The sequence below is a fragment of the Tachysurus fulvidraco genome, chromosome 5, assembly GCF_022655615.1.
Source record: "Tachysurus fulvidraco isolate hzauxx_2018 chromosome 5, HZAU_PFXX_2.0, whole genome shotgun sequence".
Lineage (NCBI taxonomy): Eukaryota > Metazoa > Chordata > Actinopteri > Siluriformes > Bagridae > Tachysurus > Tachysurus fulvidraco.
The window spans coordinates 11,137,875-11,163,279 of record NC_062522.1 but is presented as its reverse complement, the minus strand read 5'-3'; the positions used below and the strand labels follow the sequence as shown (position 1 = coordinate 11,163,279).

At 37.8% G+C, this 25,405-nt stretch overlaps 4 protein-coding genes across 5 annotated transcripts; 2 read left to right on the top strand and 2 right to left on the bottom strand.

Annotated features, from left to right (window-relative positions):
• Positions 1-616: 616 nt before the first annotated feature.
• Positions 617-5,606, bottom strand: ttc4 (tetratricopeptide repeat domain 4). The gene is made up of 10 exons (XM_027147314.2): positions 5,255-5,606; positions 4,869-4,986; positions 4,420-4,581; positions 3,658-3,735; positions 3,375-3,499; positions 2,940-3,026; positions 2,610-2,857; positions 1,353-1,437; positions 1,108-1,190; positions 617-1,015 (listed from the first exon to the last, which is right to left on the bottom strand). The coding sequence occupies exons 1-10, from the start codon at positions 5,363-5,365 to the stop codon at positions 913-915; spliced, it is 1,200 nt and encodes a 399-aa protein (XP_027003115.2). The 5' UTR covers positions 5,366-5,606; the 3' UTR covers positions 617-912.
• Positions 5,607-7,028: 1,422 nt separating this feature from the next.
• On the bottom strand, positions 7,029-10,066 carry pars2 (prolyl-tRNA synthetase 2, mitochondrial). 2 transcript variants are annotated; one of them, XM_027147272.2, is made up of 3 exons: positions 9,897-10,066; positions 8,286-8,872; positions 7,029-8,203 (listed from the first exon to the last, which is right to left on the bottom strand). In XM_027147272.2, the coding sequence occupies exons 2-3, from the start codon at positions 8,844-8,846 to the stop codon at positions 7,322-7,324; spliced, it is 1,443 nt and encodes a 480-aa protein (XP_027003073.1). In that variant the 5' UTR covers positions 8,847-8,872; positions 9,897-10,066; the 3' UTR covers positions 7,029-7,321. The 2 variants fall into 2 exon arrangements, with proteins under 2 accessions (XP_027003073.1, XP_047669685.1); XM_047813729.1 differs by having other exon boundaries at positions 9,990-10,013.
• Positions 10,067-10,257: 191 nt separating this feature from the next.
• On the top strand, positions 10,258-20,008 carry dnai4 (dynein axonemal intermediate chain 4). Its single transcript, XM_047813727.1, has 17 exons — positions 10,258-10,415; positions 11,045-11,210; positions 11,311-11,492; positions 13,005-13,117; positions 13,459-13,615; positions 13,810-13,949; positions 14,267-14,446; positions 15,140-15,325; positions 15,561-15,715; positions 16,228-16,314; positions 16,408-16,559; positions 17,550-17,707; positions 17,959-18,068; positions 18,602-18,700; positions 18,831-19,057; positions 19,214-19,367; positions 19,664-20,008. Exons 1-17 carry the CDS (start codon positions 10,366-10,368, stop codon positions 19,703-19,705), a joined length of 2,358 nt encoding a protein of 785 aa, XP_047669683.1. The 5' UTR covers positions 10,258-10,365; the 3' UTR covers positions 19,706-20,008.
• A 2,859-nt stretch (positions 20,009-22,867) lies between these two features.
• insl5a (insulin-like 5a) lies at positions 22,868-24,586 on the top strand. Its single transcript, XM_027146818.2, has 2 exons — positions 22,868-23,048; positions 24,441-24,586. Exons 1-2 carry the CDS (start codon positions 22,868-22,870, stop codon positions 24,584-24,586), a joined length of 327 nt encoding a protein of 108 aa, XP_027002619.1.
• Positions 24,587-25,405: the final 819 nt, after the last annotated feature.

The following is a 25,405-nucleotide window of genomic DNA, read 5'->3' as shown; positions in this document are numbered from 1 at the left end:
ATGAAAAGAAATAAACATTTATATATGTTATATATATAGAAATAATACATACATATATACATACATTGTGCTTTACATTGTACTTTTTGTAAAACGTAAAAAGTTAAAAAAAAGTTTCAAATTGCTGTAAAATAAGAATGCTTTCTTAAACTTACATACGTGTTAATTATATATAAGAAAAGGTATTGTCAGTTATAGATGGAAAAATATTTATAAAATCACAAAATCATATATATTTATATATGTATAAAATGTATTTTATATATAATGTATTTTATATACAATGTATAAAATGTATTTTGTATATATAAATACATTTAACTTCTCTTACAGCTAAATAGTGCTAAACCATAACACTTCATTCACCAATAATAGAAGATAAACGTGACATTTATCGCCCTACACAGAGGGAATATGCAGGTGCAAAGCTTGTACTTACATCTTCTCATCTTCTCCAAACAGGTTGGAATAATAAATATTTAACATGATATCTAGATCTATAATGATGTTCTGTTAGTTTACAGACGAAAAAAATTATATATATATATAATTATTATTATTAATTACTGTCTTAAAGAATAGATTGCATGGAGGACTGAGCAGAGAAAAATATGGATGTTTTGGGGAAAGACTTATTTATTTTAGGATGTAGTTTTTTACATAATACAAGGAGGCAGTGTTTTCATAACATGTGGCTCCATTTAGTATTCATTTAGGATTTCAAGTTCATATTTCCTCTGGTTTCCTTGTAGGTGTCTCTGTGCACTAAAATTGTGCCTTGGGTGAATTCAGAAATACTGATTATTAAAATAAATTTGACTTTTGGCAAAAGTCATCTCACCCATCAGCAGTCAATTAATTAGGACATGAGGTTTCATCAGTGGCCAAAACACGGTGTCCTTTTACCATATTTCATTCCAGCCTATGGACTTTCTTTCCTGATAGAAACTGTTTACAAAATAGCGATCCTTTAACCAATATGATGAAGCTTGGAGTTCCTGCCTTTACACTGCACCTAAACAAAGAATAAAGGAATCCATCAGAATAGCACATGCTATATTACTTTTAACAGATTATTCTTTACAGATATTTAAACAGGTAAATCACCCTGGAGATTGTAGGACGTCTAGCAGAGATGCCTGTTGAGCCACTTCATAAAGGTGCCCATTCTTGTGGTCTTCAAAAAACAGCTAGAACAACAAGTGAAATATGAAAACAAGGATGCGTTTAAAAAACAAAAAAACCAAAAACAAAACAAAACAAAACAACAACAACAACAAAAAAAAACCACAATCCTCAACAATCTTGAACTAAGCATAATGATTTAGGCTTAACTGGAGTTCTAGACTGACCTTAAGATTTGTCGGCTGATATTTTTTATCTGTGTCCCATGGTGGAAGTTCCTCTCCAAACATGAGCGCTAGGTGATCTATAAAGCTGAACAAGAAGCCAAAGACACACAGAATTTCAAATTTCATTGTTTTTTATCATAAGGAATAAAACTCAAAATGGCATGTGGTTATAAAAAAGAAACCAAAGACAGGGTGGTGTGATATAGCCTGACAAAGTGAATTACTTTTCTACAAACACAACATCTGGAAGTGTTTTATTCCCCTTATATGGCAGCAATTTTGTCCATGTTTTGATTTATTAATGAAAGTCAAAAAACACGAAAGAAATGCCAGCTGTTAAGTCGTGTCATGTCCCCTCCCATGAATGTTAAACAAATATCTATTAAAAACACTTTATCAACAATTATGCATGATTTGATAGATAAAACATCTATTAATCTGTTTATTAGTAGTAATAGATTGCATAGTTGTGTACCATACAAATCCCTGTGAATTTGTATGATACACAATAAGTTGTTACTATAGAGACAGAAACATATTAGAAGAAGTGAAGTAATATAAAGCTGCATTTTGCTTTATAACCAGCTCCTATGTCCTACTGTTATAGTGAACTAGACACCTTCTGATCAGATCTGAGAATTCAACAGGTTTGTGGTAATTTTTTTAATGACCATTTATAGCTATTATTTTAGCTATGTAAGAAGTCATTACTTTTCCTTTTATTAATCTGCTATCAGCACCGTGTGTTACAAATGCTACTGCTCTGAGGAAGAGCTTATGATTAATGAGCTCTAAGTGTATTAGTGAAGAAATTAACTTGGACAAGAAGGCTTTTACTGCAAATGCCACAAATTTTTGCCCTCAGTTTTCCATCAGTAAACAGTTAAAAACTTCTACAAAACAGACATCTTTTTAAAATTAGGTTACATACTTACACTATTTCACCATATAGTACACAGATATAGAAAAGAAATGGTTTAGAATTGCACTATTTACATTTTACATTGTTTGGCAGATGCCATTATCCAGAGTAACTTACATTTCTCTTATTTATACAGCTGAGCAATTGAGGGTTAAGGGCCTTGCTCAGGGGCGCAGGAGTGGCAGCTTGGTAGCCCTGGGATTCAAACTCACAACCTTCCCGATTAGTAGTCCAACACCTTAACCATTGAGCTACCACATCCTTTCCCTTCCCTTTCTGGTGTCAGATTGCACTATACTTAAATAAATACAAAAGTATAAGTGATGAATCCTGACCTGGAGTTTTCACAGAAGGCTGAGATAAAGTCAGTCTGTCTGTGCTCAGGGTAAAGGAACAGCACAGGCCAGTGGAGGGCACCCTGCTCATCCATGTACACCTGTGCTCCAGTGGCTTCCTGAGAGCTCAGTCCATCCAGACTCAACTCTGCCATAGCTGAAGTGGATCCATCGTCAGCATCATCCTCCTCTCTGTCAGAGCCCCTGTGGTGACCCTTCTCAGCTTTTAGAAGCCTAATTCCACGCTCCTGGTCCAAACAGCATCTCCATCAATTTCAACTGTTTCACAAAGTGACTTGTGCTTAAAGTAATGTATATTATACACTTTACCTTAATAGCAGCCAACAGTGCTCCTCTCTCGTCCTGCTGCTTTCTCGCTTTAGCTTTAGCCTTTCTGGCATCTCGCTCTGCTGCTCTCTGAAAGACACAAATCGTAGCAATTAGATCTCAGACAGGGAGATGCGGGAGCCTTGTGGTTAAGGTGTTTACCACCGATTGGAAGGTTGCGAGTTTGAATAGAGTCCACCAAGCTGCCACAGCTGGGCCCCTGAGCAAGACCCCTAACCATCAATTGCTCAATTGAATAAAATGAAATTAAACGCAAATCACTCTGCATAAGGGCATCTGCCAAATGCCATAAATGTATACAAAGACAAAGGAGAGACAGGAAATAAGTGTACTGTGTATACGGGTCAACTCATTTATAGGGTGAATATTTTCATTTAGATTAATTATTTGTGTATTGCTAGTCTTAGATCTGCCTACCTTCTGTTTATCTGCAGTAGATCTGAGCTCTAAGAGTTTCTTATCAGTAGGCTGAACCCTGAGGCCTTCATCACACCACTGCAATGCATCTGCATAATTACACAGCTCTATACAGCACTGGGCTCCTACCCACACACACACACACACACACACACACACACACAGCTTAGAGATTTTTATGTAATTACTAGATACATGATTAAGTAGCAATTTTTATTTGTCAAAAACATCATTTATATTTAAAATGTATACGTTATTGTTCTATATTGTTCTTGCTATTCACCTCTGATGACGGCTTTAATGTGGCCGGGTTTCAGTTTCCGTGCAGCAGTTGCATCATTCAAAGCTGATCTCATATTTCCTACAAAAGGTGAAAAAATAAAAAAATCAAAAAAATCCAGTCATGGTATAAATATTATTTTACTGCTGTAAATCCTCTATAACTGCTAAATGTCATTTCCTTTTCAGCACATTTCAGTGTTTGACTTTGTGTTTAGGATCAAAGCAGACAAACCAAATGAGTATACAGACAGGTGAAAAACAAAAGGAAAACTGACTGTCATAACATGGCGGTGCTGGTTTGCATCCACTTTTCTGACTGAACACATTTACACTATGCTGAATCTTTTCTTTCTTGATGGAAGTGATCTCACCCAGGAATTCCCTTGATAGGATATCCACATGGCACAAGCGCTCACTGAATGATTGAAAATCATAATAAAAATAATTAATCATATACTTAAGCCTTAGTCAGATCTCAGCCCTTTCGAACACCAATTGAACGCTGTCCATTACCATTATAAACACACTGATTGAACGAGTGAGCATCTTTTAAAAGAACAATGCTAATTTGTCCAGAATACTTCCAGAAACTTGTAGGATACACACACTGCACTACACTGAACTTGTTCAAGTAGACTGCAGTGGTTCAACAGTTTACCAAATAATTTTACGTTGCTTTTTCCTTAAATTTGTCCCAGGCTGTAGCTTTCCCCAGTGCCACACATGACCAAGAAAGCACCTGCTATAAGAAAAATATCCTCACCTAGATGAAAGTGGGCCGCAGCACGATTAGTATAAAGGATAGTGTTTAGGTCTGAGTCAGCAGAGTTCTTTTTCAGGCCTGCTGTGTAGGACACAATGGCTTTCTTATAGTTCTTTTCCTTAAAGTACTCATTGCCCTCGTCCTTTAGACTCTTTGCTTGCTCTGTAGGGGAGGAAGTAGAGTAAAATGATGTACTGTATATTTGAAACATTTTAAGTCACACTTTGACTTAATTATATTAGCCTGAGAAGCTGATTAAAGAGGATAGTCCAGGGGCGAAGTCTGACCTGATCCAGCACCTCCTGTCTGAGAAGCCCAAAGTTAGGGGATGTAAATATATTTAGCAGTGTTGGTTGGTGTTAATGGTTAGTTTAGAAATACAGAAGGTGTTGGATCAGGTCCAGATCCACCCTTGGTCTTTTGGTTCTGCAGCAAGGACTATCTCATACCCTCAGGTGGTCGGTCATCATCATGTATAATGGACTGAAGACAGGCAAGATCAGGGTGCTTAACAGGGTCTATGTCTTCTGGAGCTGACTTCATGAACATGGGGACTTTATCAAACTCCTAGGATGCAAGATTATCACAGTTAGGTTTGTGAATATAACCGGTGATGTACTAAATCAGTTAATAACAACCTTTAAATGGTATATATATATATATATATATATATATATATATATATATATATTTATTACACATACACACATATATATAACACACATATACATACACATATGTACACACACGTATATACATGTATGGGAATCTATTATGCAAAACATTAATATCATATTCTGTATTATTTAACAAACAGCTGTTAGACACTTCTCACCTCCTCCCAGTTGTTTTCACTGAACGCATTTTTGTATTTATGGGCCTTAAATTTGTCCATAAACTCGTCCATACCATCATCACTGTCCTCCTCTCTGACCTGTGAAGCCATCAGTGTTGTTTCCTATGTTGTACTATTTAATGACAAAGCCCTGACCCAGTTTACCGCATTATAAACTAGACTTTAACCCACATACAGACTGAACATCACACATACAGACTGAACATCACACATACAGACTGAACATCACACATACAGACTGAACATCACACATGCACACAGCCAGCACGCTGCAGCGTTTATACAGTTAGTAAACACATGTGCGTCCCGCTACTTCCGGGAACTGGCGTCACGGACTCAAGTCACACTAACGCGACTCTCGAGTGAGTTTGCGACCCTGCTGAAGATGTTTAGCGCCACCGTGTGGTGTGGAGTATATTTACAGTCCTCCCGGACATGGCTGGGAAAACTGCTATACAGGATCGTAGGGCATAAAGCAAAGATACATAATATTAGAATTATACACGCTATAGGTAGTTACATGTTATAGGTAGTTACATGTTATAGGTAGTTACATGCTATAGGTAGTTACATGTTATAGGTAGTTACATGTTATAGGTAGTTACATGTTATAGGTAGTTACATGCTATAGGTAGTTACATGTTATAGGTAGTTACATGTTATAGGTAGTTACATGTTATAGGTAGTTACATGTTATAGGTAGTTACATGTTATAGGTAGTTACATGCTATAGGTAGTTACATGCTATAGGTAGTTACATGCTATAGGTAGTTACATGCTATAGGTAGTTACATGTTATAGGTAGTTACATGCTATAGGTAGTTACATGCTATAGGTAGTTAAATGTTATAGGTAGTTACATGCTATAGGTAGTTACATGCTGTAGTTAGTTACATGCTATAGGTAGTTACATGCTATAGGTAGTTACATGCTATAGGTAGTTACATGCTATAGGTAGTTACATGCTATAGGTAGTTACATGCTATAGGAAGTTACATGTTGTAGTTAGTTACTTGGTGTAGTTAGTTACATGCTATAGGTAGTTACATGCTATAGGTAGTTACATGCTATAGGTAGTTACATGCTATAGGAAGTTACATGTAGTTAGTTACTTGGTGTAGTTAGTTAAGAAGCAAGCAAAAAAACAAAGCAAGAAAAGCATAAAGTAATATGTAACTGTGGAAAAACAGACGGTTTTCTAAATTTGTTTAAAACTCAAGTTAGAGAAATGGCGAGAACTTAAGAAATGACAATACATCCAGACCCACTGCCATTAGGGCTCGCCACAGTAGTTCATCTGATCTGCGTATTCGATTTGGTTCAGGTTTTATGCCGCTGCCCTTTCTGACACATCCCTCCCATTTGTTCCGGTTTTGGGACCAGCACTGAGAGTTAAACCGCACTGTGGATGGATCGGTTCCCTGGCCAGGAATAACACACTGGCAATGGGCAAAGAGAGGGTATAATATTTCATACATGTCATAGTCTTACAAAGCAATTAGTACTGAATGCAGATTACCTCACTGGAATACAAAAAGACTCGTGAATGCTTTTGAAGGATGAAAAATAGAAAAGAAGAATCAAGGAAAAGCGAAATCAAGAAAGATCATAAACAAACAAAAAAAATCGTACTATTGTTGTATCTCATGACAAAATCCACATGATGAAGCCTGTTACTGTTACCAACACTCTCCAGAGAAGATGCAAAATGAAAAATGTATGCCTATTTTTCAAAGAAATGTAATCAAATGTATATTTTTTTCAGTATAAACAGATCAGCTTTATTAAAAGAAGATTATTATCAGTAGAAGCGATACATGTTGATGCATTCTGCCATATCAATACCAAAAAAAACCTTCTCTGTATTAAATGCTCGCTCGTGTTTCAGATCAGTTACACGCCTCAAAGTAGCTCAGATATATCACAGTTTCTTCACTCTAGTCCTGGAGGCACACTTCCCTGCAGAGCTTTAGATATTCCCAGCACACTCGATTCAGATCGTACTGGACACATGAAAAGCTTGAAACTGTAGAGAATTCAATATTGTTAGACTGTCTCGACTCCAGACAAAAAGTGCATCAGAGCGTCTTTACTGAGGAACGTGGTCTCCCCACTACTCTGACACACCACCTCAAACACAGGCTGCTCTTCCATGGCCTTATGCCCAACCACCACCACATACGGGTAACCCAGCATGTTAGCATCTTTTATCCGCTTCCCAATGGTCAAGTGGGTTCTGTCATCCAGAACCACCTCTCCTTTTAGATTTGGTAAGCTGTTGCCTAAGCTTTGTGCAAGTTCCTCTGCCAAGTGGACTGCTTCACTGGCTTTGCTGCCCTTTTTAGGGGGGAGGATGCACACTTGATAAGGCGCAAGAATCCCAGGCCAGCGAATGTAGTCCTCAGAGGAGAGCACCTCAATGGATGCAGCAAGGATGCGATTAACACCTAGGCCAAAACAGCCCATCTCGGTCAATGAAGGCTTGTTCTGAGCATTAACAAACGTGGCATTAAACACTTTGGAATATTTTGTTCCAAGATAAAAAGTATGTCCCAGTTCAATGCCTTTTGACTCGGTGAGATGAGATGTGTGGCACTGAGGGCAGTCGATCTGACCCGCTTCCACTGTTTCGACGTTAGCGGAGAAGCCACAATTCCCACACATAAGCAGACGGTCTTCTCCTATATCAGCTGGCAGATGAAACTCATGTGAGAGCGTTCCTCCGATATTACCAGTAGCAGCCTGCACCTGTGCAAACTTCAGCCCAAGACGGTCAAACAGGCGAGCGTAGGCATGGCACACGGAGCGGTAGGTGAGCAGAGCAGCTTCCTCGCTGATGTCGAAGGAGTACATGTCTTTCATGTAGAACTCTCGGCCCCGGAGCAATCCGAACTTCGGCTTCTGTTCATCACGGAATTTCCGGGTGACCTGCAAAAATCAAAACCTGCATGAAGCCTACAAAATACAACAGAAAGTATACCAGAAAGAAGGTCCATTCTGAAGTTGATACCTGATAAAGCAGCAGTGGCAGCTGTTTATAAGACAACATACTCTGAGACGCCAGCAGATCCGTCACTGCCTCCTCGTGCGTCGGGCCGAGACAGTACTCAGCATTGTGTCGATCCCGCAGTCTGAACATCTCCTTCCCCATGAGCTCCCAGCGCCCGCTCCGCTTCCAGAGCTCAGCTCCACACAGAGCTGGCATGTCCACTTTCTGCCCACCAATAGCTTGCATTTCCTCATCAATGAGTCTCACTAGCTTCTCCATGGAGCGCAGGGCAGTAGGAAGGTAGTAGAAGCAGCCTGAGTTGCAGCTGTGAATAAGGCCAGCCTTCAGCATCAGCCTCTGGCTGCGGCAGGTCATATCCCCCATATCCTGGCCTTCACGGAGGTTCGAGGGCTGGAACAGCCTTGATACCAGAGGTATGGGAGTCAGTGGTTTGGTGGAAATGCGAGCAGAGCACTGTGATGCTTGTGGATGGCAGTGGTGACTCCTTCTGTATGCTTGGCTCAGAAAGCTGGGCATCAGTGTACATGCTTTGCGCCGACAGAGCTGTGCCAATACCTCCATTGTGAGGACTTTTATTTAGAATAAATCTTTGAGGGAAAACAGATAAGATAATGTGAAGCAATATTTGCCTTAATTATTTACCTCTCGAGCATCTGCTAACGTTTTAGGTTCATTTGCATTTATCTCTGAACATTAATGTTAAATGTGACAACACATCTTCTCTCCTCTCTACATAAGCAAGAAAGCAAAGTCTTTCCCAGGATATAGTTATGATGGTCAAACAGCTGAGCTGAAGAACCAACAAGACTGCAAATAAACACTGAAGATCTGAAGATCAAGCTAATCTCCTGATTGCACCAGCATTATTTTTAACAAAGAATAAGAGTTTTAATTCAAACCATAATCATTTCTGGGCCATCTAACTACAAATAAGCATAACACCACTACTACTGCTAATAATATGCATATCAGTGTCATTAATTTGAAGATAAAGGAGAGGTTTCCCAAAGCTGCTCAATTCCACTCTGGCTGAATGAAATATCTATCTATCTATCTATCTATCTATCTATCTATCTATCTTTTCCTTCCTTCCATCCACATAAGACACATGCTCTAATTGCACTTAGACTTTTCTGCATGTGTGACTTCCTTTCTGATGTTGTGAATGATCCCAATTGGACATCCTACACATTATACCTCCTAAAACCAAACTATACTCTTTGCTTTAACAGATAATCCGACCCGTGTGTCACATGAGTGTTGTTGAGATCAAAAATCCTGTCCCTTGATCATCACATGATCCTTATTCACAATATGCTCCCTGAACATCTTTTCAGCACAATGTACACAATGTCTTTACTCTTCTACACGTGTATATGTACTGTGTGCTCTCAGGGAGTTTAGTACCATCCTGACCTACAGCCCAAGGTGAAGGTGGTTGTTTTGTGCAATAAACGGACACAAATCTTATTCATTATCATATGATACTCTGTGCCACTGTAGCAGTTGTTTACAAGGATGTTTATTAACAACAAAGCTAAATGCTAATTGTGCTAATCTGCTAATTGAGGAAGTAAACTATGAACTATTGACTAATTTAAACCGACTTACCGTGTATAAGAATATATATATATATTTAACTCCAGCACTTATTTATTTGCACTAAGCTATAAAAGAAATGACATTTTCAATAAAAACACGCACAAGTTTGAACTCTCAAGTTTGAATAATAAACACAGGCTGTGTTCCAATCCACTCACTGCTGCCTTCGCACGTGCACTACACTGAGTGTGAAATAGGGGCTTCGACAGAGTACTAAGTGCACTTGGTCTCTGAGAGGCAGCCATTTTAAAGAAAAACCGCTTTTCTTCTTATGCGAAATCGTGAATGTTTGTGCAGCGGGAAATATAACTGCTGCCATCTGGTGGTTACTCGGACGAGCTACTCGTGTTTCGTCAGAGGGGTCTGTTACCATGGTTACAGTGAACGCTCCAAATAAACTTCGCGAGCTCGGTGTCGAACGGCGCTTTATTACTATTTACTGCACTTCTGTTCAATTGTTCACTAAAGGATCAACAAAATGTCCAATCAAACGGCAAAACAAGTCAAATCTTCTCTAAGAGTCACTCCGTAAGTTATTCCTTTATGGATAAAATGTCTATTTAGTATAAAGTCTTTATGTGAGTTAATACTCTTATAGATAAACACTCGTTCCTGATAGCTATCATTACATTCATCTAGTTTTTTCTTTACAGTATTTAAGCATTTTATTAAAGTAGAATTATAACATTAAATAGTTTCATGTTTCTCATTAAGATCAGTCATATATATTTAGGACAAAGAACGACTATAATAATGAATAATTAATAATAAATAATAAGAAATTATTATTATTATTACAGCAATTAGAATAAAGTATTTCAATTATTCATGCTGTTTTAAAATAGCATGAATAATTGAAATACTTTATTCGAATTGCTGTAATAATAATAATAATAATAATAATAATAATAATAATAATAATACTTAATAATAATAATAATAATGCTACTACTACTAACAACAACAACAACAACAACAACAACAACAACAATAATAATATTTACGACAATTAGAATATAGTATTTCAATTCTTCATGCTGTTTTAAAATGTTTCTGTTTCATGTTGTTTGCTTAATCTTTGTTCTTTCTTAAGCAGCCCATGATGATGATTATATTGATGATGATGATGATGATGATGATGATATTATCTTCCTTAGATCATCACGAATGATACAACAGTCAGGATCTGGAACACTCCCTGTAAATCAAAGCTTCATAAAAAGGAATGTCCATGGGTCTATGAGCCGAAGGAGCTTCAGTTTAGCAAGAGACAGTAGAGTTCTTGATAAAAGCCGTGTTCAAGCCCCCAAACACACTGTACAGGTAACAGCCATTACACCAGGCCACTGGGTGTGTCTAAACTGAAACTCAATTTCAGGCTAAAACATCTGTCTAATGATGTGTTCACTGACTTTGTGCTCAGGTGTTTGATGAAACAGGGAAGGACGTCACCCCTAAGCCTCTGTACAGGCCGGAACCCGGAGCCATGCAAAAGAAACACAGCAAGATATTAGCACGACATGACGCATCAGAAGTGACCATCTCTGACTTTTTATCCACAGTGTTCCACACAATGAGTTCAAGCTCTGTAGGACCCTTTACCATGTAATTATACTGCAAACTGCTCATCGCTGTTCTTCTCTGTAGTAGATGAGCTTTCTCCCTCTGAGTCATCAGAGTACATGAGGTTAATGTGGATTGTACACATAGAGTCAATGGTGATGACTGTGAACTGCAGTTGATGCAGTTTTGTATTCAAGTCTACCTCAGTAAACAGTTGATAACTTTTTTCAGTTCAATTAAATTTTATTTGTAAAGCGCTTATAACAATGATTTGTCTCAAAGCAGCTTTGTAGAACGTAAAATGTTTATTTGAATTTATCCTTATTTATCCTAAATGAGCAAGCCTAAGGTGACTGTGGCAAAGAAAGACTCCCTTAGATGTTGGGATGAGGAAAAAATCTTAGGAGGAACCAGACTCAAAAGGGAACCCATCCTCATTTGGGTGACACCAGTGAGTGTAGCTATAAACGATTAGAAACACTGTTTGAATTACTATAGACACCAGAAAGTGTGATTATAAATAATGTCCTTTCTACAGTCATATACAGTCAATTTGAGTTGTGAAACCAGCAGCTCCTGAGCAACCCATAAATTAGCCCATTATATGTATTGATTAAGAGGTTGTGCTCCTCAAAGTCCTTATGTAGTTGTCATCTTCTCTTTGAATGAAAATCTTCTTGAAGCGTAATTCAGCTGGAACTGGTACATCTCTAGGTGCCTCGGGATCCTCACAGGATTAGACTCTTCTCAATGAAGGTCTGAGATCTTCATGAAGCAGAATTCACCTGGAGCTGGCCCGAACACTGTCAGGAAGTCTATTCTAAAGTTTGGGAGCTAAATATGAAAATGCCCTACCACTTTTAGTAGACTCTTATATTCTAGGAACTACCAGAAGTTCAGAGTTTTGTGATCTCAAAGAGTCTGACAGAATGTAGTGTGTTAAAAGTGACGTGACATAGTGACATGACATATGGCTAAGTATGGTGACCCATACTCAGAATTCGTTCTCTGCATTTGACCCATCCAAAGTGCGCACACACACACAGCAGTGAACACACAACCCGGAGCAGTGGGCTGCCATTTATGCTGCAGCGCCCAGGGAGCAGTTGGGGGGTTCAGTGCCTTGCTCAAGGGCACCTCAGTCGTGGCCAGCCCGAGACTCGAATCCACAACCTTAGGATTATGAGTCAGACTCTCTAACCATTAGGCCATGACTTGGATACATGGGAGATAACTGTTTAGAGCCTTGTACATAAGTTGCAGCCAAAATCTTCAACAAAATAGACTTTGTGTTAAAACTAGAATAAATTTCCTGGTTACATAATTGCACATTTTGACCATATAGTACACAGATATAGAAGGAAATGATTTGTTATCTCACACTGTAGTGTTACACAGACCCTTTTGAGTTTTTCCACAGCTCTGTCTTGCTCACTGGAGATAAATAATATATAAATTTATATTTCTGTAAAGCTGCTTTGTGACCGTATCTGTTGTTAAAAGTGTCATAGAAATACAGTTGAATTGGTAATAACTAAAGAATTTCTGTTCTAGGTCTGCCTTCGGGAGCAGTGTCGTGTCAAGTGCGAGTTGCTCTACGATTGCGTCTTTGAGCGAAGAACTTGAAGAGCCTACTATAAAAGAGGAAACCTTGATTAGTCCCCCAGGTTTGCCCATCTCTTCAGATCTGTCCTCTTTGTGAAACTAAATACATTCACATGGCATAAAGTTTGTGGGCATCTCTCCATCACATATGTGTTTTTTGAGCACCCAGTTCTAGATAATGTTATAAGAACCACCACACTTCTGGAAAGGCTTGATACTAGATTTTGAGGTTTCTAATGGGATGTCGGAAAAGCACATTAGGAGTCAGGACATATTGGGTACATACAAAGGAGTTTAGTAATGCATACAGAGCTCTATGCAGTAAGAAAAGCAGCTACTCCAATATATATAGCAGTACCTGTGTTTATCTTTCACTGTAATTCTGACACGTGTTTTCTTAAAGAAATAAAAGAACCAAAGATGAAGATAGAGGAGGAGATCACAGAGGATATGCTGGACATTCCAGTGGTTATTAACATCACTGAAACAGAGAACATGTGCTTCCTGGATATTCCTGCAGTGTGTGTATCTGTTGATTCAGAAGAGGCTGAAGCAGTCAAGTAAGAGCCCAAGCTATCTTTCTTTGCATGAAATATAAGCTAATGGGTGTAAAAGCCTTGCTGAGGTGCTGCAAACTTCAGCAGCTCAACACCGAGCTGTTCTGCTGTTGATTTGTTTACAGAAATGCTTAATATCAGCTTCATACATAAACAAAACATAATCATTACGTATGTCTCTTTCTCGGTGCCTGAAGGACGAGGAACAAGGCTTATACAGAACTTTGCAAGAGCAGAGAGGGAAATGATCTATATGTGGAGCGAGCTATGCAGACATTTAACGCAGCCTTTAAATCTAAAGAAGCTCAGAGTGAGCAAATCATCATGGTGGAAAAAGGTAAGTTGCTGTATATAACTGTCACTGTTCCAATTTTTCAATACTTTGATTTCTTATACAGTATAACATCAGGGTAAAATCTAGTGGTTGAAAAAAACCTTAAAATGTTAAAATCTTATGAATAAACATTTGGAGCATCTCAGAGAGGAGAAATAGGTTAGATATTGTTGTTTACATTGAAAAGCAACTGTTTTGGGGTTTTCTTTGGAACTTCTTTATGAATATATTGCCATTAGTAGGCTGAAACCAGAACTACTCAAGATACAGTGTATATAAAGAAATTTATAGAAGAAAAATATATTTATTCATGTGTACAGGTTCCATGGCCACCAGTTGGGACATCTACGACTTGTGGTTTAACAGCAACGGGGCAGAAGAGTCAGGAAGTATTACAGATGACGTAAAAACCAGCATCCTAGATGTCGCCTCCACCCCTCAATTAGAGTCAGACGAAGGTTTCAAGAGACCCATGTCCATACTCAGTTCCACCAGCACAGGTAAGAGTGGCACCTTCATTTACTCGAACTTTCATGCTTAAGATTTTCTAGCTGTTATTATTATGTTAAAATGAACACAACGGGTTCTGTTATAGGTGATGCCTTTTATTCCTCGGGCAGCATGGCATTTTGCCAATGCTAAATTTGCATCAATATTTTTAGCTAATAATAAGTACATTGGAACGTCTATGAAAATTGTTATTCCAGCTTTCACTTACTTTATAGAAGCTATAAATAATCATTCCCTCAAGTCCTTTGTCTTGAAGACACAGCTGATAGAATAGATGCCTTTATTATCACCATGTATACATTACAGCAGAATTCTTTTCTTTGCATATTCAACTGGGAAGCATTTTCAGTACAGTGAAGCAGGGAGGGTTAAACATGTTGCTCATTTGCTCAACAATGGTAGCACTTCCAATAATGCTAAACAAATCGCTCCTCACAGTAAAGTTCTCTGTCAATAACTACACACATTGGTATGTGAATGTGGTTTATGTGATGCGTCCCTACCTTCTATAGTTAATCACATTAATATCAACCTGTCATTTTAATCACAACCAGCACTACCATCAGAGCTGCTGTTATAGAAAATGAATCACCATTGGTTGATGAAACATCATCGATCAACATCAGATTCAAGATTGTAATAAAACATGCAAATAATTCACGGACTCTGTTTTATGTACATAGCCAGTACCACTAGCACTCAAAGAGAGATAGTGGCTTCCACAGCTCAGGTGGTGGAAGAGCCTGACTCAGAGCGAATCCTGCATTCAGAGAACTTCCTACAGTCTCTGAAGGTGATGGAGAAAACGGTTCTGATGAACATCTACCAACAAAAACTAGCTGCCTACAGAGGGCTGCCCATCCTGTCAGGTAATAAGCAGTCTCTAAACATTCATTAGTACTATTTGATTCTAACACAACATGAATTCTTAAATAAAAAGACATTACTAAGACATTATTTTAAATTGTATAGGGTATTTGTTTAGAGTAAAGCCTGTATTTAGCTTTAATCTTTAAATACATTTTTTGTCTTTTCAATTTTTTTTATTTAGAAATTGAAATTTGTAGATTTACAGAGCAGGTCTGTACTTTCTTTCATTTCCAGATCCAGATTATGAACCAAACTTGGTTGAAGAGGACGAAGTCGAGGTTAAGGAGGAGGATTCGCTCAGCCCAGCTGTGGAGCTCCTCTGGGCCTTCAGCTGTGAGCTAACCAAGGCCCACAGTGTGAGCTGCATGGCCTGGAACAAGAAAAATAAAGTAATACACTACACACTGTTTCAGCCTTCTTTTCCTTACTTGATTGATATAACTGCTGTAATCTTGTGAATATCTTCTCAATCTAGCATTAAGACCCTATAATATGTTTTTGAAGCTCTTTAAATGTTGCTCTTTAGTGGTCTAAATATGATAAGGTAAGGTAGGAATAGCTAAGATAATAGATACTTTATTGTCACTGTATTCAGTACAATGAAATGTAATGAATTCAACTGAAAATTGATAATGAAAAAGAAGAACTAAAAAAAAGAAAGAATTAAGAATAAATATATATGAAACACGATTATATCAGTGTATATTGAGTGTATGCATGAGTGTATATCGAGGTGTGTCTTTTGCACATAACATGAAGCCATAAGAGGCATGTTGCACATTGTATAGTTTGGCAAAGTGAACTATTTTGTACACTATAGTGTATTGAAGTGTGAAATAAAATCTTACAGAATTGATAATGTAAGAGTTTATGACTAGCAATCATCTTTGTTCTGCTGTAGGACATTCTGGCCGTGGGATATGGACAGTTTGAATTCAAGGATCAGGCCTCTGGACTGGTCTGCATCTGGTCTCTGAAGAATCCTACTGTATGATTCACATTTACTTTATTAATCAGAATGTCATTACATTTTTCTCTAGCTGTGACTGTGCTAATGAGTTTTTCTGTGAATGTTTTATAGTGGCCTGAGCGGATTTTCAATTGTCACACCAGTGTAACATCACTGGACTTCTCAGCTTCGAATCCCAGTCAGTTAGCAGTGGGCCTATATGATGGTACCATTGCTATCTACAGCGTGCAGAGCACTGAGGCAATGCTGGTCTGTGACAGCAGGTAGAATAAGAGCACTTTTACTTTCCACTTCATCTAAAGCACAAAATGATATGAGCTGTAGTGCATTCTGAAATGATCATGACTGTGTTCGTCTCTGTAAAGGGTTCTTCTCTCTCTCTCTCTCTCTCTCTCTCTCTCTCTCTCTCTCTCTCTCTCTCTCTCTCTCTCTCTCTCTCTCTCTCTCTCTACTGAAAATGGCCTTTCAGTACTTACAGAATTGATTACAGTCAGTGTTTTTTGCACCTGACATAAAATATAGTAAACAAAAAAAGCACTTTCATTGGTTTTTATGACACCAGATGTTCACATTTTAATGATTTTGCCAAACAATAAAACATTTAAAACAGTAAGAAAAAAGAACAGGACACAGGAAGGAAGCCTTACTAAGAGGTTTTCAGTGTATTGGATTTGTTTTTCTGCACTTATATATACTGTAGACATAATGTACTTATGTACTTAAACGAAAATCCGTAAACATCCCCATTAATAGCCTTTTTGATCTGTATATTTATAATCACACCCTCCGGGGTCACCAAAATAAAGATGAGGTTCCCTTTTGAGTCCGGTTCCTGTCAAGGTTTCTTCCTCTTCCATCTAATGGAGTTTTTCCTCACCACAGTCGCCTCACTCACCTCAGGCTTCTCATTGGAGATAAATACAAACACATTTAAGTCTAATATTAATATTAATCTTGTTTCTCATGTTTTCTAAAGCTGCTTTGAGACAATGTCCATTGTTAAAATAAAATTTGAATTGAGACCTTCCATCTTTTACAGCTTCCCCAGACATTTCTGTAGAAAATAGAATTGTACGTGGTGCTACAGTATAAAAAGCACAGAGTACTGTGGAATACTGCTGTAAAAACACAATATTAGTGAGATTTAGATAATTGAATAAAGGGTTCTGGATGATCATACAGTTTTTTTTGCCATTATAACACAAGGTCTGACTATATCTCTATCATTGACCATGATTCCTATCTTTGTGCAGGAACTGTGCCCAGAAACACACAGCAGCAGCGTGGCAGGTAAAGTGGATCGATCGCATACAGAGTCGATCAGAAGAAGATAAAAGAGAGACGCTGTTCTCTGTGTCAGCTGATGGGAGGGTCAGTGAATGGTTTCCTCATCAAGGCCTTGAATGCACTGGTAAATTAAAAGTCATCTTAAAGAAAAACAAACCATAGACCATATGTCTGTAGTGGTGGAAATGGATGGTTGCTTCTCTGTTAAGGTCAAAGATGAGCTTATAAAATGCTCGTCAGACTTTCATTTTCATCATTAGATGACTGATCTATGTGACTGGTCAAAAATAAATTTGTTACTGTTAAATCATATCTTGGTAAAAAGGTCAACTCATTTTCTTTGTGTGTCTGTTGCGCGTCATGGATTTGTACCAGATATGCTGAAGCTGAAGAGGATAAGGAATGAAAAAACAGAGAAATCATGGAAGCAGGATCCATTGACCTCTCGCTGGGCGGTTGGACTCTGCCTTGAATTTCACCCCAAGGTTAGAAACATCACACACAAAAATAAAATAAACTGTTAAATAAATAGTTCACAATCAAAAAAGGTGGATCAGCTGTGACATTTTATTATATGAAGGTTGCTTGTGTAAATATATTCTTTTGGGTAGAATAGATGCATCATTGTTTAATCGCTACCATCAGCTGCTGCTACTGTATGTTTACATATGTTTACAAGAATCCTCTTATTTTTTGACCTGCTTATTTGCACAGTGGTCAATTACAGACTGGTCAGAGCTATTTAATGTCCTGTAGTGTTTTGTATTGTCTGTTTGTTATTTATTTTGCACCATTTACACTAAGATGCACAATATCCACTTTGTGTAGCTAGGACAACTTACTTTAAGTCTTTAGCTCTGTGGTGGTTTATGTAGTAGAAGGAGGCCCTGAAGAAGCATCATTGCATTTCACTATGTACTGAGTCAGCCATGACAATAAAATCTTCATGACTTGACTTGCGTGAATCAAATTGTTCACAACCTGTCACTTCTTGTTTATTCTTGTATCTATGCAACAGGATTCCAATATGTATTTGGTGGGAACCGAAGAAGGACACATTCATGAATGCTCCTGTTCACACAATGAGCATTTCTTGGAGACCTACACACATCACCTGGTTTGTTACTTCTGTACACTTGCAAAAGTGAAAATTAATTTTATTGGTAAAAATTCGCTTATCAATTAATTGGTAACACTGGTTTGCATTTCCTGACTGACCTTAACATATATTGATTCAATCAATTTAGGGTGCCGTTTATAAGGTCACACGGTCACCGTTTTGTCCAGATGTCTTCCTCAGTTGTTCTGCTGACTGGACCATTCAGCTTTGGTCAGAGGGACACTTTACTCCAGTGCTGATCATCACTTCCGTCAAGAAACCTGTGTATGATATCATGTGGTCCTATCGCTGGGCTACTGTGTTTGGGGCAGTTAATAAGGACAGAGTAGAAATCTGGGATCTGGGAGCTAGCCGGTAAGCACCCTTACCATTCTCACTTGGTTTCATATCACTCACTTTACTAACAGATGACTAACCGATGAAAAGGTGATTTATCGCATGGTTTCATTCTGTTAACTATTTTGCCTCAATTGCTTTGTTTTTCATTCCTGGTTCATTTCTATTTCACAGTGTGAATCCGACTTTAGTAAGTGAGCCCATTCCTGGGGTGAGACCAACCACTCTGCTATTTGCCATGAAGACAGATTGTGTTCTAGTAGGGGACAGTGAGGGCCAAGTCAACGTCTACAAGCTGAAGAACTTCACAGCAGGAGACGGAACAGAGGTGAACTTCAACAAGTCAAACTGTTCTTTTTGCACATCGTAACAATGCTTAACAGTAAGGTATAAATGTTTGAGAACAGTTTGTTCTCATAAAAAAAGAGGACAAATATTTTTGCAACCAAGATTAGATCATTAAATAAAACAGGAAAACATTTATTACTGATAGAAAGTTGCTGGGGTGCCAGTATTTAATAAAGCAGTTCTTAGTTTTGGTTTCTAGTGTTAAGATTGTACTGTATAATATCTACCTTTACTACTCTGGTGCTCAACACTGCAATGTTGTTGTTTTTTTGGCAGGTGGACAGACTGGAGGAGATAGTGAGCTCTTCACTCTACTGACAGCTGTGACAGAGAGAAACCATGTTTTATTCCCCCAGGAATCAGTTACACAAATAATTAAAATAAAAATAATACAATAAAATAATTACAAACATTTTTACAATTACTTTTCAAGCAAAGTTTAAATTTCCAGTTTTCACAATGCTCATGCATGGTTCCCGTAGCTGGACAAAGTCTTTCCGCTTGTCCCTAGCAATGTAAGTTAGTCTTTCCAGCCCGGGAGAGTCTGATCATCCTTATCCTTTTTTAAAGATGGCATATTCATACACTTCCAACATAAAGCAATCACTCTCTTGGCTTGAAGGGGTCTGAATTTCAGTCTGTTTTGATGTATAAGATCTCTGTATAAAGCTATATGCGGATGTCGTAGCCCAGTGGTCAAGGTGTTGGATTACCATTTGGAAGGTTGTGAGTTCAATTCCCAGCTCCAAAAGGCTGCTATTGCTGGGCCCCTGAGCAAGGCCCTTAACCCCCAATTGTATAAAGTGAAATAATGAATGTAAGTCACTCTGTATAAGGGTGTCTGCTAAATGCTTAAAATATAGAACACAGAGCTTAACATTCAAAGGGAAGTTATGTATCAGACAGACATTTTTATAACCTACTTCCAGAAGTTCTGGATTTCATAGATACTGTGTAGCTTTCTTACTAAATACAGCACACACATCAGACACATAGCAAACATGATGAAGCTTGACAGGAGTTATATATGTTATCATTAACCATGTGTATTGAATATGTGTAAACTTTGTGTTTATTGTCTGTGTTTGTGCATTTAGACCAGCGAGTATATCCATTTTATTTTGTATATCCATTTCCCAAGCATTTCAATTCAAGTTTTTCAATTCAAGTTTTATTTGTATAGCGCTTTTTACAATAGACATTGTCTCAAAGCAGCTTTACAGAACATAAACATAGAACAGAAGGTAAACATAAGGAATAATATAAAGAATTAATATAATAAAAAAATTCAAGATTATTATTAGATATATATATATATAGTTTACAATGTGTATGTATTTATCCCCAATGAGCAAGCCTGAGGTGACTCAGACAGCAGTGGCAAGGAAAAGGAATCTACTGTTGATTCAGTATATTTAACCATTGTGTTGTAATATATAGATGTATGTCCCTTCCTGTGGGATTACACTTTATCTAGCTTTTTAACTGTAAATATATGTATATTGTATAGTGTATATTTCTGGCCTAATTGATTTCATTAAAATTAAAACTCCATCTTTATATAGATCGATCACTGTCTGAATAACTTTTATAATCCAACTTAAATCCTCTATCTTTCTTACCAGGTGTAAACTTTTCCTTACCCCAAATAGGAGTAAATTGAGATAGTCTAGACATATCAATATGTTTATGTTTATAGACCTATATGTTTATGTGCAGCATGCCAAACTAAATTTGTATTTTTAAGAAAATGATTTTTTTCTGTTTCTTGAATGACTTGAATGACTGTTTCATGCTTACCCAGGCTGGGGGCGTTGTACCAAAATCCTGATTTATGTTAAGAATCACAACACTTAATAAAGCACAACATTTAGTGGACTTCCAAATTCTGAATAATTATGAATAACCTAAATCAGCATTTGATTTGAGTAAAGTGTTTAAGTTTAGCATAATTAAATGTATTAAATATGTTAGTCCAATCCAAGAATAAGAACAAAATAAATGTTTGAGAAATTACAATTAAAGCACCCTGCAGTTACACTGGAGAGGATTTAAGGGTTTAACAGTAACACACTAAAAGGTAATGGAGAGGGAAGGAAGAATGTGATTGCCAGAACCTGTGGACAGATTACAACCCTGTCATATCATCAACACCCCATCAGACTTTTGCAAATGGCTATCATTATGTGAGCTGCTCTAATCTATGATTTACCTGAGAGTTCAATATTCAGGGTCTTTTAGTGCAAATCAAACAGTTTAATGCAGTCAGTGGCTCTGAGTGGAGAGCTTCATCAGAGCAGCAGAAATGGGAAGTGACTAACTTAAATGGGCCTGTGATTATACAGTATATGGCACATGGTTGTGGCAGTGTGTCGTGTTTATCCATTATAGACCGAAGTACCAGACTTTACAGAATTTTTGTTTGATTGGTTTAAAAAAAGCAAACAAACAAAAACGTGATATGAATTTTCCATCCATCCATCCATCCATCCATCCATCCATCCATCCATCCATCCATCCATCCATCCATCGATCGAGGTGGATGGACTACAACGGCAGAAAACCACATCAGGTTCCATTCCTGTCAACTAGATCTGAGAAAGAACTCATCCAAACTAGACAGTTGATTAGGAGGTCATTTGGTCATTTCCAGCCTTTAACAGTCTAGTTATGGTGGTTTGCTAGCTAGAACAAGATTTTTCCCACTATAATGAAATGTTTTCTATAAGATGCTCATGTGGATTTTTTCTCTCATATGTTCTATAAATATATGTGGTCAAAAATGCATTTCTTTTAAATCTTAAAAAAAAAAAAATTAAATTGGGCTTCAACAAAAGTATTACTATATCATTTAATGTTGTACATGGCATGATGATATGATATCTCAGTCATATAGGGACATATTAACCTTCTCTAGGGAGACGTCGCTCTGACAATAAAGCCAATATGGTCCATATTAGAGTGATCATAATCATTTCCACTTTTTATTTGTGGCTCAGCTGGTTTCAGAGAACATAATGACATGGCAATCAGATTATGTGATTTTCTATGTTTTGCCAGGGCTGGGGGGGTGATGAGGTCTGATGCTCGAGGTATGACTCGATTAGCTTTGCATTATAAAGGATATCATTGCAATGAAACCATTACACTAGAGCAGTCAGGAGACAAGGTGCTTTCCCGAAAGGGATGTAATTTGATTCTAGATTGGGGCAGTAAAGCACTTAACAACCTGTTGAAAATGTTTTTTTCTGCCTTTAAAGATAGCAGGCATTATAAACATGTTTCGCTGAGAGGAACACTGTGATCAGGGTGGAGTTTAAAGGGGAGGTGGACTGGATAAAATAGATGAGAAAGATGGAGAATGCCCCTATATAAACAGAGCACAAGTTACAGCACATTTCAAAGACAAGCTTTTAGCCTTGAAGTTAGCGAAGAAGCAGAGAACAACAAGGAAAGGCGGACGAACGTGAAGGAGTCACTATGAGAGGAAGTTATCGGTTGCCTCTTGTGCCCTTGTTGCTTCTGTGGGCCGTTTGCAGCATGGTGCAGGTGCAAGCGGAGGTCAAGGCGGTCAAGCTCTGTGGCCGTGAATTCATCCGGGCCGTAGTCTACACCTGTGGAGGCTCCAGGTGGAGAAGGCTGCTTACACCCCAAAATGATGGTGAGTCAAAGAACTATTTATATCCAAAGGCAATAATTTCTTCTAAAAGCTGTACAACCTGGATATGTAATGGATCTTTATTCCAGTTTTATTTGTATCACTTTTTACAAATGACATTACAACCCCAAAGCATTGTTACAAAAATGTGGTTGTAGAATTAGATCCCCAGTAAAAAATGAGGCATCATTGGAGAGTAAAAATTCTTAAGAGGAACAAAACCCAAAATGTAACCATCTCTTCTATAAAGCATTACAGTATACAGTAGAATAGTGAAGGCAAACACTACTAAGTGTCTTGAACGTTCTGAGCATATTATGAATTTATTCTGAATTTTATGTTTCTTTAAAGCTGAATGGTTGAGACAATGTCCATTGTTAAAATTGCTATACAAATAAAATTGAATTGAATTAAAGAGAAGTCCAGGAATGAGCACAAGTACAGCATTAAATGATTAGAACATGTCTTAAATACACGTCTACAACATCCTGGTAGGATTATGCAGTAAACCAACAAAGACCACATACAGTACAAAACAGAAAATATGTCTTACATGAACGACTTAATGTCATTTGACTGGATTAAGTACATTTGATAAAGTTCCTTGGTTGATTCTTTTATGCAAAAATAAATAAATAAATAAATAAATCGAAACAGGATCCAATTCAACTAAGGGGTTAACAGTCCTGATCAAGGACACTGCAATGCTTGGTAGGCCGGTAGTTCGAAGCCCAGCCTTAACAAATGAGCTTCTAATGCACAAATTGGAGATCAGAAATCTTTTGGCTCCTTTTGTCCTCCTTCAGCTTCCTTGTTAACATCTTGATATTACAGGTTATACAATAACATGAGCACTTCAACAGCCAGCTATTAGCACCTCTCTCTCTCTCTCTCTCTGTTTATTAATGAGCCAACAACCTTATTTTCAAATACTATTTGCTGCTATTTTAACTTTATTGTCTAAATTCTCCATCTACATCCAGATTTCTGAATGAACAGACTCGATGACAGCACTAGAACACAGGCCTGATCTGTTAACACAGTGTAATTATGATCAGTTATGCTAACATGCATTTCAAATAGATACATCATGCTGTGTAACAAGATTTTCTTTGCAGTGTAATTGCATAATCTAACTGGACATCTCTGGAGCCTGGTCATTAGGAAAATAATATTTTCAATTGCCCTGAACCCACTTAATAACTTCTGTTTACTGGTAATCACTTCTTGTTTGTACCTCTATTGGACCATGATGCTAATTCAAATGCAATTCTGATACAATGACTTGCCTTTAGACTGCTTCAGCAGTGAGAGCACCGGTAAAAGTGTTACATTCATTTTAAAAAGGTGGATGTAATTACTAACATGACGTGTGTGTATGTATGTGTTCCACAGTGTTTTCTCTTGCAGAGCAGAGCAGTGATGAGGACCTGAGTGAGAGCACAGGGTTGGATCTGTCAACACGAGACCTGAACCCCATGATGACCAACGTATGCTGTCAGGTGGGCTGCCGAAAGAGTGACCTTTCTCTCCTGTGCTGAGCACCAGACAGACTCTCTTTACAAGCTCAAAAAGCTTCACAGTGTGTGGGATTGTGTGTGTGAGAGAGCGAAGATCTTCTGGGCTTTATCTAAAAGTCAGTAAAATCAGCTGCCTTTCTGCTTATAACTGGCAAATTATTACACATGCTCATACATTTGGGCATAAAACACAAGCATTATGTGAAAAGATTTAATGTATGTTTTGTGTTCAATTCAATGTCAAGTGCCTACAAAAGAGTTGAGGAACCCTATAGTCTGCTTGTAATGCATATTTTAAGTTTTATTGTCTAATAAATGTTACAGCATTATTATATTTGTCTATATAGTTTGTTTCAGTTTATATTACATACAATCATGCCCTTGATAAAACCTCCAAGAAAAAAAAAACCCACACAGAATTTACCCTTATTCAGAGTGGCTCACATGTATCTCGTTTATACAGCTGAGCAATGGAGGGATAAGGGCTTTGCTTATGGGCCCAGCAGTAACAACTGGGCAGTCCTGGGATTAGAAATCACAACCTTTTGCTTAGTAGTTCAACACCTTAACCACTCAGATACCTCTCATCATACATACCAATGAAAGCTGTTGAACTTTATAAACGAGTGAGAAGTATGAACGTGTGTAAATAAGATAAATGTGAAACACCTTTACAAAACATTTGCATGGTTTTCCTGTGTCTATATTGGTTTCCCAAAAACATCCTGGTAGATTAATTGCCTGGACTAAAATTGCCCTATTATTGTGTGCATGCTGCCCTGACATGGACTTGTCCCACCTCCAAGATATATTCCCTCCTCACCTTCAACGTTCCCAGGA

Coding starts and splice junctions, on each gene's coding strand:
- ttc4 (XM_027147314.2), bottom strand. CDS start 5,365: ATGGCTTCACAGGTCAGAGAGGAGGACAGTGATGATGGTATGGACGAG. Junction 1,438..2,609: donor GCCTTCTGTGAAAACTCCAG/GTCAGGATTCAT, acceptor CTTCTTGTTCAG/CTTTATAGATCACCTAGCGC. Junction 1,191..1,352: donor ATCAGCCGACAAATCTTAAG/GTCAGTCTAGAA, acceptor TTGTTGTTCTAG/CTGTTTTTTGAAGACCACAA.
- pars2 (XM_027147272.2), bottom strand. CDS start 8,846: ATGGAGGTATTGGCACAGCTCTGTCGGCGCAAAGCATGTACACTGATG. Junction 8,204..8,285: donor TGCCACTGCTGCTTTATCAG/GTATCAACTTCA, acceptor TGATTTTTGCAG/GTCACCCGGAAATTCCGTGA.
- dnai4 (XM_047813727.1), top strand. CDS start 10,366: ATGTCCAATCAAACGGCAAAACAAGTCAAATCTTCTCTAAGAGTCACT. Junction 13,118..13,458: donor AACCTTGATTAGTCCCCCAG/GTTTGCCCATCT, acceptor GTTTTCTTAAAG/AAATAAAAGAACCAAAGATG. Junction 17,708..17,958: donor TCAAGGCCTTGAATGCACTG/GTAAATTAAAAG, acceptor GATTTGTACCAG/ATATGCTGAAGCTGAAGAGG.
- insl5a (XM_027146818.2), top strand. CDS start 22,868: ATGAGAGGAAGTTATCGGTTGCCTCTTGTGCCCTTGTTGCTTCTGTGG. Junction 23,049..24,440: donor GCTTACACCCCAAAATGATG/GTGAGTCAAAGA, acceptor TGTGTTCCACAG/TGTTTTCTCTTGCAGAGCAG.